The sequence below is a fragment of the Athalia rosae genome, chromosome 3 (assembly GCF_917208135.1).
Source record: "Athalia rosae chromosome 3, iyAthRosa1.1, whole genome shotgun sequence".
Lineage (NCBI taxonomy): Eukaryota > Metazoa > Arthropoda > Insecta > Hymenoptera > Athaliidae > Athalia > Athalia rosae.
This window is the reverse complement of record NC_064028.1, coordinates 335,278-355,616: the sequence shown is the minus strand read 5'-3', so window position 1 is coordinate 355,616 and position 20,339 is coordinate 335,278. Positions and strand designations below refer to the sequence as shown.

Here is a 20,339-nt window from a genome sequence, read left to right as displayed (position 1 = left end):
TATGGCTAGAAATTTCTGACAGACGATGAGCGAAAGGATCCGTAATTATTGCAGCAGACGATTTTTTATCTGTCGTCTGGTTTGCGTCAAATCTTGTTAGAATCTTTTGCGGCTGACTTCGGGGCTCAACGGATCAAATGTGCTCAAAACCTGATAGACCACCAGAAATCCTCAGTCAACGCCGCTAGGAAAACGCGAATCGAAAACGAGTGAACAATTCGCCGGTTTCTTAAAAAATATGGCGGATGCTGAGGTGAGTCTGTCACGTGGAAGATGAAATATAAGAATTTTTCTTTAACCTAATGGGTATTTAAAAAATCCCTTGTTACAGTTAGCTAAAGCTTTAAAGGATCTACCGAACCGAATACAAACCGCAAGCAAAAACGAGCGGCGCAATATACTACAAAATGTCGTGGATGTGTTGTCAAACCCAGGTAGGATTCTCAATAATGGGTTTTACGTGATTATTTTGTTTTGATACATTATTTGCTCGATTCGTTCTTAAAAAAAGGATAAAAAAAACTGTTTGTTATTTCATAACATCTTACAGAACTTTAAGATCACAGTGTGACTTGTTAAAGGTTCAACGCTATATGCTATTTGCAACAGATTTGCTCCGATCTTGGATTTAAAGATCTGTTGGATAATTTTCAGGTATCAATGAGAAGATCGTCGGAGGGATTTGCAAAGTTATATCGATCACGTTGCACCGATATAAGGAATCCTCGTCACAATTTTACGTGAAGAATTTGATAACAGCATTGTTGAGGAAGCAACCAGATGCAACAGTCAAATTCATGACCAGTGCAATCGCTGAGCATGCTAGTTGGCATAAAAACTTAGTACCAACGTAAGCATTTCTTGAAAGAGAATTTCTAAAGATGATCGAGAAATGGGTTTTCTTGACTGTGGTGGTTTGTTTGTTCCAGATTTAATACATCTTTGACTGCTTATTTGACCCTGAAATGGTCAAGCCTAGTTTTTCTTGAAGGCATTAATAAGGGACCTGAGTCATGTTACACAGAATTGCCAAAACTGATCGAGGCTCAAGCCAATTTAGCAGCTGCAGCGATAGCTAGTGGGGATAAAAAAATTTCCGATAAAGTCTACAAGCTACTTACGCAGGGCTGGAAAACCATTGAGGGTATCGATGAAAAATATGTTGAAACTCTACTTAAGTTAGAAGCCTCCAGCGGGCTTGTAGTCCTAGGCAGTTTGTTGATCAGATATCTGGTGGAGTCAAAAAAAGATGCACTGGCTGATAAGTTGAAGGTATGTTCTAGCTACCATATCATTTGTAGTATTCTTCAAAATCTAATTGTGTACTGCTTTGCAGACAAATATTTTAGATGCTCTTATCAAAGTTAGCGTGAGCTGTAAGAAGAAGCCGGACCTTTTTGTTGTTGACGCAGCAGTCCCGCTGTTAAACAGAGTATCTCATGACGAATTTAAAACTCAGTTATTGCCAGCACTGCAGAAGGCTATGTTACGAAATCCTGAGATCATCATCGCGTCAGTGGGACACATTCTGAGTGGAGTCAGCCTTGATTTGAGTCAATATAGCCAAGAAATCAGCAAAGGATTGTTTGCCAATTTACATTCTAAGGAAGATCTTGTGAGAGAAGAATCTGTGGATGCCTGCCGGCGATTGGCTTTGCAATGCTCAGATGCAGCAGCCATAGAAAGTCTGTTATCTTCGCTATTTGCTGTGTTTCACGGTTCGGAAGGAAAGCTCACAGTTGTCACACACAAAATTTCCGTTCTCCAGGGAGCTGGAAATCTCAGCTACAATACAGTTTCTGGTAGCAGCGTTCAGAAACTTACGGAGACTGCCTGCATCCATTTCATCAAGGTCTTGGATACTGAAGTTCATGAAAAAACCTTGATTCATGCGCTAGAGATGATGGTTCTATGGTGTAACAAGTTTGCCAATGAGGTACCTAAGACTGTAATTGAAGCTTTCAAGAAGGGCATGTCCGCTAAAGCGTCGACACCTGGAGTTCGTGCTGCATATATAAAATCCCTTTTCTTCACTCCAATTGCATCGCAGTCTCAAGTCATTGCTCCGATCCTTACCCAAGCCATATCAAGGGCCGCACAGCAGTCTACTAATCCTGCAGCAATAACCGAAGGCCTGGCTGCTGCATATTTGTTATTGAAACTTATACTAGCTGGACAAGTTGAAAACGATAAGCAAGCTATTTTGTGGAATGCTGTTGATGATCAACTATTTTTTACAGAAAAGTTTTTGGTCTCATGTGGAGATGATGCGCTGTATACCGTGATGCTTCTCTGCGAACGTTTGTTACTTCCCTTTTCTAATCGTTTGAACGAAAGAGCACTAAATGGCATAAATAGGGCTATTGTTGCTTGTGTAACAGCCCCAAGGTCGACCACTCGCAGACGGTGTGCTCCTCTACTTAAAAAAATTTTGACTGGACTGAGCAGCTATGAGCCTGCTGAAGCTCTACTTGCAGAGTTCAATACATGCTTGGAAGTTGCAAAAATCAGAACTGAGACAGAAAAAGATAATAGAGAGGATTCACCAAATGGCGAAGTAACCGGACGTGCACTTGCTGATGGATTGCTGGCAATTTGTTCTGGCTCTTTTCTCTTTGAGGTAGCAGGAGTGCAAATGGTTAGAGATGCTCTGATCCCTGCGCATCATCCAGCAATCTTGAAAGCTGTTCCTTACTTGTGGTTCAAAATAGTGAAAAACTTCAATTTAACTCCCAGAGAATTTTTCCGCACATTTGGTAATGAAATCAGGAAAACTTTCGTCCAAAACTATAAATCTGTTCCAAGCTACGAAAATGCTCTAGCTAGGGTAGTTTCTCTCGCACCAGATGTCATACTTCCTGCATTGATAGTGAATGTCACCAGCAAACTGGAAGACCCAGAAATTCTGAAAATAACTAAAGATGAATATTTTACCTATTTAACTCCTGAGGGGGAGTTATACGATAAATCTGTTATACCGGGAAACGATGAGAATGATATTCTCAATGCGATGAATATGAAACGTGAAAGCAAAGTATATTCATTTAAAGAACAGCAAGAAGAGCTGCAACTTAGACGGGAACTTTATGAAAAGCATAAACGAGAAGGAAAGATAAAAGAGCCCAAGCTCACAGTAAAACAAGAGGAAGCACTCAAAGCACAGACTGCTAAAGAAAATGCAATAAGGATTAGACTGACTGGATTAAACTCCAAAATTACAGAAGCTGTATCAATGGTTAGCGCCGCAACACGTGGAAACGGCACAGAATTGTCTCTATACTTCAAAGACTTACTTCCTTCGATTCTTCGAGATCTGGGTTCTCCACTGGCAGCTCCAGCTTTAACGGAATTATTCGTTAGCCTCGGAAAAACCGTCAGAATTGGAAACGATGCCACATTAGTTGACCTTATAGCTCACGTTACCCTCCGTCAATTGAAACCACAGTGCGATTTAGATGAGGCCTGGGAAGATGAGGTTCTAGATCATGCGGTGAAAAGAACACTTTACCTCCTACATCTTGTTACTGTAAAACAGAAGCAGTCTCCAACTGCATCGGCATTTTGCTATTTTTTCCCATTCATTAACACAACATTACTCTCAAACAAAGACGACTCCACCATCAGCCAAGGATTGCAAATCGTGCAGGATCATGCCAAGCTCAGAGGCAGTGACGACAATCCCAAAAATCCCAAACATCCAAGGCTTTTACCAAGGAGACAGATGTTCAATCTTTTAATCGAACTGATCAGCACAACCACTGGAAGAGTTCAGTCTCAGGCAGTTGCGACTCTTCTAGATGTTGCCCATTCTGGGAGTGCTGCCCCGGGAACTGCGACCGCAACTCTTGGAGAAATCGAATCGTTAACAGGAGCACTACAGAATCCCTTATCCGTTGTTAGAGATGCCGCTTTGCGAGCTCTAACAGTTGTTCGTAGAGCGTTCCCTAGTGAGAAAGAGGATTACACACAGGCGTTGAGACTAACGAGAAGAATTTGGGTAGCCAGATTTGATGTTACAGAGGAGAACAGGGTACTTGCAGAAGAACTATGGGACTCTGCTGGATTGGTTACTGACTGTGAAGCGTTGAGCGAAGCTCTTATGGAAGATGTGACTCACCCAGTTGAAGCTGTTCAGCAAGCAGCAGCTGGAGCACTTGCCCAATTGCTGACAACGCAACAAAGTTTGATGCCACCAATTCTACAACGTCTTTTGGAATTGTACCAAGACAAACTCGCTATGATACCTCCAAAATTAGATGACTTTGGTCGAGTTGTCGAGCAACCTATTGACATGTGGGGACCTAGAAGAGGAGTTGCATTAGCTTTGGCTCAACTTGCTCCACTTCTAACACCAGACACCGTGAGATGTCTAGTCCAATTCTTTGTATCAACTGGCTTAGGTGACAGAAACCATGCAGTTCGTACAGAAATGTTAGCTGCTGCAGTAGCTGCTGTTGATCTTCATGGTAAAGCGAATATCACCTCTTTACTGCCAGTCTTTGAGGAGTTCATGGACAAAGCACCCAAAAGTGGGAGTTTTGATTCTATTCGACAGTCAGTGGTCATTTTGATGGGACTTTTGGCTAGGCATTTAGACAAAGATGATGCAAGAATTAAGCCAATTGTTTTGCGATTGGTCTCAGCATTATCAACACCTTCTCAGCAAGTTCAAGAAGCAGTAGCAAATTGTCTTCCACACTTGGTTCCCTCTATCAAGGAAGATGCACCTGGAATAGTTCAGAAGCTCTTACACCAACTTTTGAAATCAGATAAATATGGAGACCGCAAAGGCGCTGCTTATGGTCTAGCTGGTCTTGTTAAGGGTATGGGAATCCTTGCTCTTAAGCAACTCGATATCATGACGACGCTGACCAATGCCATTCAGGACAAGAAAAATTATAGGCATCGAGAAGGTGCACTCTTTGCTTTCGAGATGCTCTGTACTATGCTTGGGAGATTGTTCGAGCCATACATTGTTCATGTCCTTCCACATCTGCTGCTGTGTTTTGGAGATTCAAGCCAGTATGTAAGAGCTGCTACAGACGATACAGCCAGAGTTGTAATGAGTAAACTCTCTGCTCATGGTGTTAAACTTGTGCTACCCAGTTTGCTTGCTGCTCTTGAAGAAGATTCCTGGAGGACCAAGACTGGTGAGTATTTTCAAGAAGTACCCAATTGTCTATGAAGGTTTAACATACAAATACATCATATTCTCCCACTTTTAGGTTCGGTGGAATTACTTGGAGCTATGGCATATTGTGCTCCGAAACAGTTGAGTAGCTGCCTTCCAAGTATCGTCCCCAAACTTATCGAAGTTTTAAGCGACTCGCACATGAAAGTACAGGAGGCTGGAGCTGAAGCGCTCAAAGTGATTGGAAGTGTAATACGTAATCCCGAGATTCAGGCTATAGTTCCAGTCCTCCTGGAAGCATTGCAGGATCCTTCACACAAAACGGCAACATGCTTACAGACTCTGCTGGACACCCAGTTTGTTCATTTCATAGACGCTCCATCTCTTGCTCTCATAATGCCGGTTGTTCAAAGGGCTTTCATGGATCGTTCAACAGAGACGAGAAAAATGGCAGCACAAATTATCGGAAATATGTATTCCTTAACAGATCAAAAGGACCTGACACCTTACCTGCCGACTATAATACCTGGGCTCAAGACCAGTTTACTCGATCCGGTTCCAGAAGTACGAAGCGTTTCAGCCAGAGCTCTTGGTGCAATGGTGCGTGGAATGGGAGAATCCAGTTTTGAAGATCTATTGCCCTGGCTAATGCAGACGCTCACCTCAGAAACCAGTAGTGTGGATAGATCAGGAGCAGCTCAAGGTCTCTCTGAAGTAGTGAGAGGCTTGGGAGTAGAGAAATTACATAAATTGATGCCTGAGATAATTTGTACTGCGGAAAGAACGGATATTGCTCCACACGTTAAGGACGGATACATAATGATGTTCATTTACATGCCCAGTGCGTTCACCACTGAATTCACGCCCTATATTGGTCAAATTATTAATCCAATTCTCAAGGCCTTGGCCGATGAGAACGAATATGTGAGGGAAACTGCGCTGAAGGCAGGACAGAGGATTGTCACGCTTTACGCAGATTCTGCCATCATGTTGCTCTTACCGGAATTAGAGAGAGGCCTGTTTGACGATAACTGGCGGATTAGATATTCATCTGTACAACTGCTCGGAGATTTGCTCTACAGAATTTCTGGTGTCTCTGGTAAAATGTCTACGGAAACTGCAAGTGAAGATGATAATTTTGGTACGGAACAGTCCCACTACGCGATCATCAATGCCCTTGGTGCAGAAAGAAGAAATAGAGTGTTGGCTGGACTTTATATGGGTCGTTCGGACGTTGCTCTTATGGTGCGACAAGCAGCCCTTCATGTCTGGAAGGTGGTTGTTACCAACACGCCGAGAACTCTGAGAGAAATATTGCCAACATTGTTTAGTCTTCTGCTGGGATGCCTGGCTAGCACAAGTTATGATAAGAGGCAAGTTGCAGCCAGAACTCTGGGGGATCTAGTACGAAAGCTAGGTGAAAGAGTTCTTCCAGAAATTATACCCATTTTGGAAAGAGGTCTGCAGAGTGAACAGGCTGACCAGCGACAGGGCGTTTGTATCGGGCTATCTGAGATTATGGCCAGTACTAGTAAAGACATGGTTCTGACTTTTGTAAACAGTCTGGTTCCTACTGTGAGGTAAATAAAATGGAGAAATTGTATTTCGGTAATTCAGGGTCAGCAATTTAATCTTTTACTGACATCATTTCTTTATTCCAGAAAAGCTCTTTGCGACCCACTTCCAGAGGTGAGGCAAGCAGCTGCAAAGACATTTGACAGCCTTCATTCCACAGTTGGTGTTCGTGCACTGGATGACATTCTTCCAGCTATGTTGAACCAGTTGAATTCTCCAGATCAATCAGAGGCTGAAAATACCTTGGATGGGCTTCGCCAAGTCATGGCAATTAAGTCTCGAGTTGTTCTTCCGTATTTGGTCCCTCAGTTAACGGCTCCTCCTGTGAATACAAAGGCACTTTCAATTCTAGCTAGTGTAGCTGGAGAAGCATTAACCAGATTCTTGCACAAGATTCTCCCAGCGCTCTTGACTGCATTGTCTAGTGCTCAGGGTGCCCAAAATGAGGCTCAAGAATTGGAATACTGTCAGGCAGTAGTCTTGTCTGTCACGGATGAGGTTGGTGTAAGAACTGTTATGGATCAACTGATGGAAGCTACCAGAGCCGATGATGCATCTCGTCGGCGTAGTGCGGCAACCCTTCTTTGCGCATTCTGTCGTGACTCTAGAGCCGATTACAGCCAGTACGTGCCTCAACTATTGCGTGGATTGATTCACTTATTCACGGATGACGACAAAGACGTTTTGCAAATGAGCTGGGAAGCACTAACGGCCGTGACAAAGGTATAAAACTGTTTGTTAAGTTTATAAAATAATGTTTTGAATCGGGAGTATATTATTTTTAAATTTGTAGACCTTGGGATCAGACCAGCAGATTGCACACGTTCAAGACATCCGTCAAGCCGTTCGTTTTGCTGTGTCAGATTTGAAGGGGCAGGATCTATTGCCAGGATTTTGTTTGCCGAAAGGAATTACTCCGATTCTCCCGATTTTTAGGGAAGCCATTCTGAACGGAATGCCAGAGGCTAAGGAACAGGCTGCACAGGGGTTGGGTGAAGTTATCAAACTGACCAGTCCATCTGCACTGCAACCGAGTGTCGTCCATATCACCGGTCCACTCATTCGTATTTTGGGTGATCGATTCAATTGGAGTGTGAAAGCAGCTGTTCTCGAAACCCTTGCAATATTGTTAGGAAAGGTAAGATAGTCATACATGTCAATCTTGGTGGAGACCCGTCTAATTAATTCTGTGATCAATAATTATCCATGAATACAGGTTGGAGTGATGTTGAAACAATTCTTACCGCAACTACAAACGACTTTTCTGAAGGCTCTGAATGACAGTAATAGACAAGTCAGACTAAAAGCTGCATACGCTTTGAGCAATCTCATTGTTATTCACACTCGGGCTGACCCATTATTTGCCGAGTTACACACGGGGATTAAGACTGCTGATGATCCCGCGATCAGGTTCGTTCACAATTTGACTTTTTACAATACATTATAACAGCTATGCAAAATACCTCTTTTTTTTTTTTTATATCATAGAAGCTAGGATTACTATGGATCTTGATCTCAATTCAAAATACTTATGAAAATTGCCTTTGATTCAAGGGAAACTATGCTCCAGGCGTTGCGTGGTGTTCTTACACCGGCTGGCGACAAAATGACTGAGCCAATGCGAAAACAGGTGTTCGCTACCTTGAGCAGTATGTTGGGTCATCCGGAAGATGTAACAAGAAATTCTGTAGCTGGCTGCTTTGGGGCTTTATTACCCTGGCTTTCTCCAGAGCAACTCACAGTGGCATACAACGAAAACTTATTGTGTAGGTAGTGTTTGTTTTTCGAAAAAAGAAACTTAATGTGTTAACAAGAACGATTTTTCTAGGCGATGATGTTAATGCCGATTGGATGTTGAGGCACGGTCGATCGGCAGCATTGTTTGTCGCGTTGAAGGAAGCACCAGCGAGCCTTTACTCGGGAAAAGAGAAAGAACGCGTCTGCAAAGTAATTTTACATTACTTAGCTGCTGATAGAGTTCAAATTGCTATGAACGGAGTACGTGCATGTGGATACCTCTTCCAGTATCTTATGAACGAGGAGCAGCCGATACCGCCACAAATTCTTCCGCCATTTGTTAGAGTGAGTATAATATTATCCGAGATTTCAATCCTTCACTATTGCAGCCTTGCTATAAATTTTACCATGTGTTTACAGTCGATGAACCACAACAGCAATGAAGTCAAACAATTACTTGCCCGAATATGTATTCATTTGGCTCGTAATATTCCATCCAAAAAAATGGCCCCTGAGCTTTTGAAGGCCCTATTGCCGATGTTAGTTAATGGAACTAAAGAAAAGAACGGGTACGTCAAAGCCAACAGTGAACTCGCACTCATCGCTGTACTCAGACTTAGACAAGGGGATTCCGAACAACAGGTAATTCGGTTAATAGTCCTGGTTCACTGATAAATGTCTCGATTTTCGGTTGTCAGTCTTCTCAACTTCATCACAATTATTAATGTTACAGAGGTGCATGAGCTTATTGGATGCTGGCGCCAGAGAATCCCTATCTGATGTAGTGAGCAAAGTTCTTCGCAAAGTGCTTTCGCAGCCAGAGGGCAAGATAGAAGAGCTGGATGATACGTTACTCACGTGAGAGACATTGCAATTCCCGGGGCTAATTGTTCGTCAGTTCCATTGTTCCTACTTCCATTGTCAGATCATTCACTATTACTCAGCTAGATATTTCTGTAGTAGAAGAACTCTACATTCAATTTTGAGCAACGGTGTTTCAATAATACTGTATCGATGGTGTCTAATATATATTATTGTGCGATGTAGCAAAATTTGTATCGCGGTCAAATTACTAACTGCAAAAGCAAAATGTCCCAATTCCAGTAATGTCCGTGAATTAAGTAGTAAAACTTTTTCAAAACACCTCTCATCACTAGATGGAAATATCACCGCAACAAACTATCGTAGATTAGAATTTTATGAAAATAACAAAGATTTTAACCTAATGTTCCAAGATCTTTACACAAAAATTAATAATTATAATATTCGGGCGATTGATTTTTTCAAAAATTCAAAAATCACTAAGAAACAAATCTCTGATTCTTCAAAAAAAAGTCCGAATCACGAACAGAAGATCGTAGCAAATCAACACGGTTTTAACTTTAAGATGATTCCGTATCTCGGAATCGGTTTTACGCTGAATGGAATTGATCAATCTATCGGAGATTGCACGAGCAATTATGAGGCTGTCAAAATTTTTGATGAAACTAAATATATTTATTACAAATTTTCTACAAAGTTCCTAGGTTGTTTTGTAGAATGCAGTTATTACGGTGGTATTATCTTCTGCGATGTTTGCGGAGGTCGTTCAAAGTCAGTAACAGACAGAACGGGGGTGTTGTTCTCTAGTTGCAAATGTCGGTATATAGTTTATATTTCCAAATCAAGTATAGAAGTTGTTTTATTGATATTCGTACCTGTTTCGTAACAACGCAGCACTTCTGGGCGAGTCACCGTCAAAAAAATCCAGCTCATTTATTACACATGTCTCGATTCCGTCTAGGATTTTTTTCAAATACCCCGTTATTACCCTAGATTCTCGAGATTTTGTAAATTAGTTTCGACAGAACCTGCCAATTCGACAGACTAGCTATAAAAAACGGTGAAACATCAATTCGTTTTCTCACATTTTAATCATTCATTTTGACAAGGAATTAATAACGTCTGAGAATGTGACCACCCTGGAAGTGCGCTTCGGTGTCTTACAATTAGTAACAAATACCCTAATTCCCTGTGACCCCGTTCCATTTTTCCTGAACCTGACCAGCCCCGGGATTGCCAAGAGCATGTAGCGAGTCGCATACACAAGATTGATTGAAGTTTTATTTAAACTTTATTTCACTGTGAATATCTACAGCGTATTATTCAATTTCGAATGCGTCGTTTATTCAGAAGGGTCGAGATCCCGCCAGATTATTCAATACTTTCATTCGCATTGTGGCGATATATTTTATGAAATCGTACTAAACTTGTATAATTTTCTACTTCAGAATTATTTTTTTCTCGAGCACAGTCGAAGGTGTTGATCATTTTCAATAAGTTTTTTGGTTTTAAATAAATTCACAATATGCGATAATCATCGCTAGGAAAATGAACGACGTTACATGATACATGATTTATTTTATATAAACAATTGAAAGTTATGTAATTATTACTCAATCATTAAATAACTAGCTAATCGCTCGAATACTCTGAACTCGAATGAGACGATCGTCAATTTCCAGAGTCATTTCGCATTCTTCGTCGTTCAGAGTCGAAAATTTTTCGTTATCAAGTTCATTGATTCAATAAGTTTCATTAGGGTGGTCCGAGTTTTCATATTTTTTCGACTCAAATGCTTCCGAATTTGCGACATAAGCTCATAATGAGGTCGGAGTTTCCGCGCATTTCTTTAACAAGTAACTCTTTACATTAAGAATTATAGGTCAAAGTTTTACGTTCGTAATTATATTACCTTTCCTAATTAATAATTATTATTTATATCATATCTTCCTGTAACAAGTTCTTTGTTAAGTATGAATGAAGGTATGTGATTATTACATAAAGAATGATGCTCTTAATATGATTCCTCTCGTAGATCTCACTCTGCAACATACACCTATTCAGGTACAGCGGCATAATCTATTCTCTCCCTAATTAATGTTGAAAATCTGCAGCTACGAGTGAAACCAGCTGCTCCGGGTGATTATAATAAGCGGTTCGAAATTCTACTGTTCCGGATAATCACCTCGTCGCTCTTAAACAATTATTTACTTCAGTTCAAGGACCAAGATGCATGTACAGGTATATCCTTAACAGAGAACGCGAGGGTAGAAGACGGAAAAGGCTGTGCCCCGATCGGCACAGACTGCAGCGGTAGGCACGTGCTAATCTCAGATAGAAACGGGATCGACGCTCGACAGAAACTGGCTAAACGGGCGCGCGTTTAAGCAGATTAGCTAGAGCACACCCAGGATTACGATTTACTGTTCGCTCTATTCACCCCCTGACATGGATATCCCTGATACAAACGCTTCACCTGACGACAGTCCGTCAGAAAACACCCCTCCGTTCGAATTTGCAAAAAGAATGTATGGGAAGGGAAACTCGGGACCGCTAAATTCTAGCTCTAACGCCCCCCTTTGTTTTCAAATTTCAAATGGCAAGGTCTGCGTGCGAGAATTCATGAACGAAACGTGGGCGTCTGAATCCTTCGAACGCCTACTCGGTTATCCTGGGTCAGTATGTATACATAAAGAAGTCGTAATTGTTATCACGCCATTATTTATCATCGGTCAGTGCCGTATACATAGGTATAACGGAAACGCGCGGCGCGGCTACCGACGTGCCGACAAAGATAACCGCGAGAAGTATAATCACTGAAATAAAACGAAATCTCGCTCTCGCCGCTCTCTCGGCTCTCAACTTGCAATCAACGATAGCCGCGCGGTCATCGTCAAAGAAGAGGACGCGCCCACGCGCCATACCGTCTCCCGCGAGGTCTCCCCCATGTCTCCCCTCTGCGTAAAATTTCATTGCAAAAGGAAGCGGCCTTTATCGTCAAATCTTCAATCTCCCATCAACGCTAACTCTTCTCAGAAACTTGCCAAAGCATTATTCCTCTGACAAACATTCGGAGGCTGATATGACGTATGATTTATCGGTGCACGCTCAAGCGGGGCTGCAACTCGGGAGACGGTCGAGCGGCGAAAGGGGTGAGAGTTTTTCTTACTTTCTCATTTATGAAACTAATACGGGATGAGGATGAGTGCGAGCTTTCGGTCGGCGGTCGTTGTTCGGTGTCGTTGTACGTGCTTGGGTGGTCCTTTGATGACGTCAGGAATCACTCCCTCTTGTTATTCTGCCTGCAGATCAGCGAGTCGTTGCCGTACAGTGCTAGACTTCCTGTTCGGGACGCATATTGTTCAAACAAGAAAATTCTCGGTGGTTGCAACCATACGCGTCGTATACCATAAACACTTACGTACAAATGCGGTTGGTTATTGTTACCTCGATGACCGCGTTTTCAAATTTTCAGCCACACGAAAAAGCCGTTCTCGATCCTTAGACTCCTTTCTTCGGCCAAATGTAAATTGTCTAGAGATGCGATACGCGGGCAGCGTAAACGCATACGTACACAAGACACTTCGAGGAATGGAAATGGTGGAAAAGCAGAGAAAAGACAAGGTGGAAGAACAAGGACAAATAATTTCTTGGGAAAGAGACGTTATGCATGGGACATCATTGGCCATTCGATGATTATTTTGTCATTTGTTTTATCACGGAAAAATAATTGTTATTTCTAGACAAGGGTCGTGTATTTTTCCGTATTCTGCCCCTTGCAACAAATCCTCGTTGACCTAAAGACCGAAGTGATTCACAAACTTTGAGGAATCTTATCTCCTGCACGCGCGCAGCTATATCGCCTGCTATATATTTACATTATACCATTGTATATGTATATTTTCAGAAAATTTCTAACTACGAGCTTATATGCCATTCCTCAGTCGACGCTCCTACTCCGCAGGTATATGTATATGTATAGAGCGTTGTAGTTTTCAAATATTCGAATGCAATCAGAGGCGTAGAACACACATAACGTACTTGCAGGTACGCGTAATTGTTGGAATTCAGTTTTTCAAACACGCGGAATTCACGCTGCACCCTTTATCGTTCATCAGAATCGACAATATCGCGTTTATCTCGTTGGTCTTACTCATATACATCCGATACGGACTCTATTTACTTTCGGCGTATCCTGAAATAACAGTTCTATACGCTAGATGAGTGCGGCAGCTTCTGCTTCGCGCCAACAATAAGGCATCGGGCTTTCCGCAGTTGTCATCCCCGCAGTAGTCGTAACTCATCCACCGACCACCAGACTATGCGTTTATTTAACAATTCACTATGCAAGGTTTAGCACGGGTTCAGCGTGAGCCATATGGCTCGTATCTCAACGTTGCACGAAGCAACGGAGAGTTCTTTTCCTAGTTATCGCAACGTGCGGAGCGATTCTCAATCAACCCCCGAACGATCGTCTCCTAGCTCTCCGTGCGGTAGACGATAATTCACGCATCGCAGCTCTTCGAACGTATGCATCTGCTCGATGCTTCGTATCGCTCTCGCCTTTCCCTTCTACCGGAAGCCAAACTTATACTTGGCTATTTACCGCATTGTACATGTGTATCGCGATATGCTGCTGCGGTAAACAAAATGAAACACTTGTACCAATTCGGTGTAACGTCAACAGCAGCAACTGCGCGTACACACAGCGATGTTCGTGGCGCCGACGACCTTATACACGGATCACAAGGACGTCTTACTCGAGGGTTTATTTATTTACCTATACCAGCAGCAGAACCACCACCAGAAGCACCGTCAACGGCAGGCAGCCTCTTCGCCTTTTTTGACGAGACACACGCGCGTGGGAGAATTTCCTCGTTCTCGACTCACCGTCGACATTGAAAATTTGATCTTGATTCCGAATACTTCGTGAACATATCTTGCCACGCCGAATCGAAAAGCGTGTTGCGCGGGCGCAGGTGGGCTAATTATCGCGGGTCTTTTACTCTTTCTGCCTTCCAGCCACCCCGAATAATGGTTTCATTCGTTTCACGGCAATTGTCGTCGCAATGCGACAGGAAGTCGACCGTAATTGCGGCACCAACTCGTCACGTGCGGAAGATATACTTCGTTTCTCCAGCTCTCTTCCGTGTGGCGTGTTCTCTCTGTGTCCCATAAAAATTCACAGAACGGACGCCGGTAGCTATTCGCTTTCCGCACCTGTATTTCGCGTCGCGCAAGCACGAGCACTCGAGGAAAGAAGCGATGCCACCCCGTTCGGATCTTCGGCGGTCTCGGTAAATCCGAAGAAGAGCCAGCCATCCAGCTAGGCTTTCAACCCGCAGAAACGTATATCGTGTACGTACCGTACGCCGGCTAGGACGTCTGGTTGGCGTCGCAGGTAGCAATGCGCCCCAAATGACAAATGTACGTGTATATAATAGCCGTCTGCGGAACATACCTAGGTATACACACTTATCGGTATACACTATATGTATACGAAGAGTTGTGGCCCTGCAGTCCGTCAGGACCTTTTACGTTTACATTACAGGGCTAATGGTGCGACGGCCTTTCGGAGCAGCCACGCGCACAATAATCGAGTATTGTGGGTATCGCTTACAGTTAATCCTTAATCCGAAATCCAAATCCACACAACAATGACGGACGTCTATTCCGTTCGCGAAGAGTTTCGAAAGTCGTGAAAAAAACAAGAAGACCTACTCGAGAATCGAGATAAATTGAAAGAAGGAAGAAAAATGATCTATATCTCTTGCCTTATTCCTTCGGATATACCCGAAACCGGCAGCAGTCATCCGTCGAGCAGAAACTGCGCGGGGTGATCCAACTTGAACAGATTTTATCTCCTTCGAGCGGTTCCTCTGTGGTCCGGTCGGAAGATATTGCGACGCCACCGAGATGCCCCGATATCTTGAAAACTGATCTGCCGCATATTTATTACACAGACACTCAATTTACCGCTTATTCGTACATCGTCCGTATACATATGTACACCTATGCGTATGTATATCGCGAAACGAAGTACCTATATCTTGCGAATTCACCCGCACCAAACGTTCCGAAAATTTTTATCGACAATTTTTTATCCAATCGTCGGGCTACCGCTGTGGGGTTGAAATTGCGATTTTCCCCAAACGTAATTTGGGTCTTTGGAGATCGTCCATAGATATCGTGGGTTTTCCGCTCATTCATGTCCCTGGATTTCGCTCGGTGGCCAATGGGAAAGTCTGGGCGTAACGAACGCCGGCCAATCCGGATTCGAGGGTGTCCGGGGTGTCGGGCCCCAAACCGGCTTACGAGAATGAAATGAGTTTTCAGTGTAGCGCTGACTCCGGTGCCGCAAAGGATCGAGGGTGCACGTCGGTCGGACTATCCGAGTGACTTTCCATTTTCGAAAATCCCGCGCCGCCTCTCGCGCGTAGGATTCGAACATTCGAATTTTCAAAATTCACCTAACTTTGGAAAAGTTGAAGTGCGTATCGTCGATTATTTGGTGCTGTGTAAGCGCTGTGTCGTTGGCGCGACGTCGCCGAAATTCCAACTGATTTTCGACCAAGTGCGTCGGATAAATAAGCCGCGAGAAAATTCCCCTACCGTTCGTCAACGATGAGCCTGATATCACCTTTGGAAATGAGCAGGTTTCCACCGGCCGCAAACGTTCTTCACACTCAACTTCAACTTCATCATCAAATGCTCTACAGGCAGCACAATATCACGCAACATCATCATCATCCGGGTTCGTATTTTATTTCATCCCCATCCCATCGGTGGGAATATTCGAGCTGCGAATCTCGAGACGAGATCGCCGATCGATGTTATTTGTCGGTGAATTTTTTCCAACGATCCGCCATCGGTATCGTGCGAGCGTCAACGACGTTGCGCCCAATTTATTTTCTTTTCTCACGAGCTCGGTTTCTCTCTCACGCTAAATGCACCCTTGCGTTCGTTCTCCACCGTAATACGAATCTCGGCTGCGCCATTACCAGTTCCTCCGTTTTTTCACCAAGTCAAACAGTGAAAGACAAACATCTTTATGCCATTAGGAATAAAAAACTAACGACCATAATGCGAGCCTCCGCGGAGCACCACCTTCTTATTTCACCTTTTCGTACGAAGTAAAAACGTCGCGGTGGAGCAGATGTTGCTCAATTCGTGCACGAGTCTCTATAGCATTTTTACGAACGTACGAGTATTCGGTAGATGCATGAAAATATCGTACGATCGGTTGCGACTTCGCGTCTTCGTTACCATATACTTCGGACTATAAACGAGCATATTTGAATTACCGCAGCATGATGCGGCGTCGCGACGTCGCTAATAACGCGTCAACGAGATAGAATTTAGATAACGTGCAACCCCCTTAGAGACGATGAAAACGCCGGAGTGCGACGCTGGTATTTCTCCTAATGGAGGGTCGCACTTATAGTTATTACGCTAACGGGGCAGAGACTAGAAAAAAAAAATGGTAAACAAGAAACAAACAACCACCTTTCTTTTTTCGTCTCTTTCAGAAGATGACAGCTTCTGTCGCAGTAGGTAATTATTATGTACGTGTCGCAACCACCTACATAACTGCAGGCCGCGCTCTATGTATACATAGTGAATAGTTACTTCGATTATACCTCGTTACTCTAGGTATACGTAATATCTTTTCCAAAAAACCGCATAATAGGGGGGGGGGGGGGGGGGGGGGGGGTAAAACCCCGTGATCGTCTAATGATTTTCAGGAAGAAATCGCAGCCGATTCTTTTGTACAATATTCAATTCCTGCAGCCCATAGTCTTTTCCGGAGGAGGTGTGGGTATACCTATAATTTCGAACGCTGCAGCGGTAATGGTTTGTTTGTTTTCCTCTGGTGTTCGTTTCTACGGGTTGAGTCCGTTTGATAAACGTCGCATCGAAACGGAGGAAGGAAAGGAGGGCCGCGTGGCAGTCGCCCCTGCACATTATAAGTTCGTTAGCTCGGGATCCCGAATTCAGGCTCTAAAAGCTCTCTCCACTTTTTCAATCTTGTTACGCTGCCGTTGAAACTCGGTGATTATCTGCCGCGCGTCGAGTCGTCGCGCGACTCGGGAAGAACCTTTGGTACAAGACAGGTGTTGGAACGCCGCGGTCGTCGTTCAGTCCGGATTTTTCACTCCTGAAATCGCCCTGCAAAACATAATTAACCCTTTTCCCGTGTCTGACTTACACAACGTTGTTTTGAGCGAATCTTCTACTTCGTACGTTTGTCGCAAAGCTGCGACCTGCACCGATCATTTTTTTCGCTCTTCAATTCGGTCCACCTTCCTCCGACTACGTTATCCGCTGCCTCGTACAGATCAAAGAGACCGCAGCGCGGTCATCCGTGGAATCGTTATCTGCTGCTTTTGAAAGAGGACAATGCCGGAGGGTCGTCGACGACGCCAGATCGGTGGAGAGAAATGCTTGCGGCCGAAGACTCGCACTGCACTTGTGTCATCCACTCGTGCGTCCACGTGGAAAGACACCACCCGATCATCGTTTCTATTCGCTCGTTCTTTCGGCGGTGTTTGTGCGATGCGCGGATAATCCGGTACCACGCTGCGAGCGGTAGGAGCCGATTCCTCCTCCCGCACCACCGACGGCTGAAACTTCTTCTTCTTCTTTTCGCAACGTCTCCTCTCCTTCTTCTTCTTCTTCTTCTTCTTCTTCTAATTTTTTTATCTCGTCCCTCCGCGGGCTAAATATTCTCGATTTTTGCATATTGCAGAAGAAATGGCGAATAACGGATGGCTTTTACCGCCGACCCCCGGCGCCGGACCCACCCTTCCCGGCGACGTGACGGTCTCTCTTCAGAACGCCAAACTCTGGCAACAATTCCATGCGGAAACTACGGAAATGATAATCACGAAATTGGGACGGTGAGTAATGAAAATATATATACCTAAATGGCGACAAACCAAATGAGGAAAAAAAGAGAGAAAAAAAGGAGACAGCGGTTCCCGTTGGAGGACGAAAATCTTCCCCTAATTCGCGTTACGGAGGGGAAGGTCGGCATAATCCCCGAAACCTAAGCTGACCTCATTACCTCGGTAGCCGTCCGGGTAACCGATACTCGGTCTCTCCCATTGGGCGTGATCGTTCACGCGGCGCCGAGCGTCGACGCCGTGCGGAGGGGAAATAGATCTCTTCCCTCCCGAATCGCGGCGATTCCCGCATCAGGTCCGCGCGTATCCAGGAACTTGCGGTACGTCGTCGTCTGGCTCCGCAGCGGTGAAATAATTACGCCGGAGCGTCGCGTTTGGTGAAAATCAAAAGGATGCGCGTCACGGACGCGACCCACCCTTCAGCTGCTCGGTCTGAGTACCCGCGCAACGTCTGCAGAGGCAGCGAACAGCAGGCCGTCGCGGCGGATTCTTTTCCATAAAACGACGTCGCGCCGTCGGGACGCGCCGTACCCTCCTACGTGGCGACGTCGAGACCAGCACCGAGCACGCATGGTTGATTTCTCGGCTGAGGAATCGGGGTGCGGGCTGCGTAGCGTAAAACTTCCTTTTTCACTACCAGCCGAGAGCGGTCCCTTTGAGATTGACCAACCGCGAAAATTTGGTGAAACACGTTAATTACCACCGCACCATCCTACAGATAACGCCCCCCTCCGCAGCGGCGCGATTCAAGTCGCTCAGGGAGTGCAACACGTTGCAGTTCCGCACGTTGCAAAACTATGCGACGGAATGCGAATAACGCGACTTTACTCCTCGGTTGTCGGTTGTACGCGATGATAATTAATTTCACTCGGTCGCTCGCACGCGGGTGCGAGCTCTCGGAATTCCCGGGGGATCCGGGGGATCCGGGGGATCGTTGTGGATCCTTACGGATGATCGCAAGTAGCTCGATCGCGCTGAGGAATATCACGAGAGGAACTCGAGGGGGTCGAACGGATGCCCGTAGCGGAGAATCGAAATCAGTCCCACGCGCCGAGTCGAGTTGCCGATGGGGGGTCGCCCGAAGGAATTGGGGACTTGCGTGGAGGCAGCGAAGAAACCGCTCGGGAACAACCCCGACGGGGTAGCCAAGACGGACGGACCGTCGCCGGCGCCTAAAACTGCTTTTTCTTTGTCTTAGGACCGGCGGTCCGCCACCGCTATGTACGATATACGTATACATATACGCACTCATACATACCAATAGCGATTCTTCGACCAACAGTCGCATGCCTCGTCGATGACCAGCTGGGACCGCATACCGAAATTATTTGCCCTATCTCTCTTTAAGTAGGTGTATTATAGGGGACATTTTTCTCCCGCGGTGGTCAAAAATTACCTCCTCTTTTGATTTTGCTATTTTCATGTTCCTCTTTTTCTAGAAAAAATTAGACCAGACGTAAGAAATCGTAACCGAAGCTACCTTCGCTGTTGCACTGCAGCGTATTTGAAAGAAAATAATTTTTGGCCCAAAAATCAAAAAAATCCAGAGGGGTACCCCTTGGAAAAATCTCAATTTTTGGCCAAAATTTTTTATTTCTTAAAATTGATCGTATGGCACTTTTCTGACGTATTTTGACCTCAGGAATCCGAATCTGGAAGAAAAATTGATTTATCTCTGAAATTGACCGAGTTATCGCCAATTTTCAGCTTTTTGGGGTCGAAAATAAAAAATTGATTTTTTCATCTATATTAGTGTAATTTGAGCTCAGAAATCCGAATCCGAGAGAAAAATTGATCTATCTGCAAAAATGACCGAGTTATCACCGAATTATCGCATTTTTTGGCATAAATTTGAGGATATCTCGAAGGGAAAAAATCGTAGCTCAATTTTCTCAACGGATTCGTGTTCCTGAGGTCAAAATACATAAGAAAAGTGCCATACGATCGATTTTAAAAAATAAAAATTTTTGGTCAAATTTTGAGATTTTTCCAAGGGGTACCCCTTACGATTTTTTCAAATTTTGGCCAAAAATTTTTATTTTTAAAAATTGATCGTATGGCACTTTTCTTATGTATTTTGACCTCAGGAACACGAATCCGTTGTCCAAATTGAGCTACGATTTTTTCCCTTCGAGATATCCTCAGATTTATGCCAAAAAATGCGATAA

At 44.2% G+C, this 20,339-nt stretch overlaps 1 protein-coding gene across 1 annotated transcript; it reads left to right on the top strand.

Annotated features, from left to right (window-relative positions):
* The first annotated feature begins 106 nt into the window (after nucleotides 1-106).
* On the top strand, nucleotides 107-11,288 carry LOC105685359 (eIF-2-alpha kinase activator GCN1). The gene is made up of 13 exons (XM_012399349.3): nucleotides 107-253; nucleotides 332-434; nucleotides 655-850; nucleotides 930-1,272; nucleotides 1,337-5,150; nucleotides 5,226-6,711; nucleotides 6,793-7,429; nucleotides 7,500-7,844; nucleotides 7,923-8,116; nucleotides 8,261-8,472; nucleotides 8,535-8,788; nucleotides 8,864-9,085; nucleotides 9,177-11,288. The coding sequence occupies exons 1-13, from the start codon at nucleotides 239-241 to the stop codon at nucleotides 9,303-9,305; spliced, it is 7,950 nt and encodes a 2,649-aa protein (XP_012254772.2). The 5' UTR covers nucleotides 107-238; the 3' UTR covers nucleotides 9,306-11,288.
* Nucleotides 11,289-20,339: the final 9,051 nt, after the last annotated feature.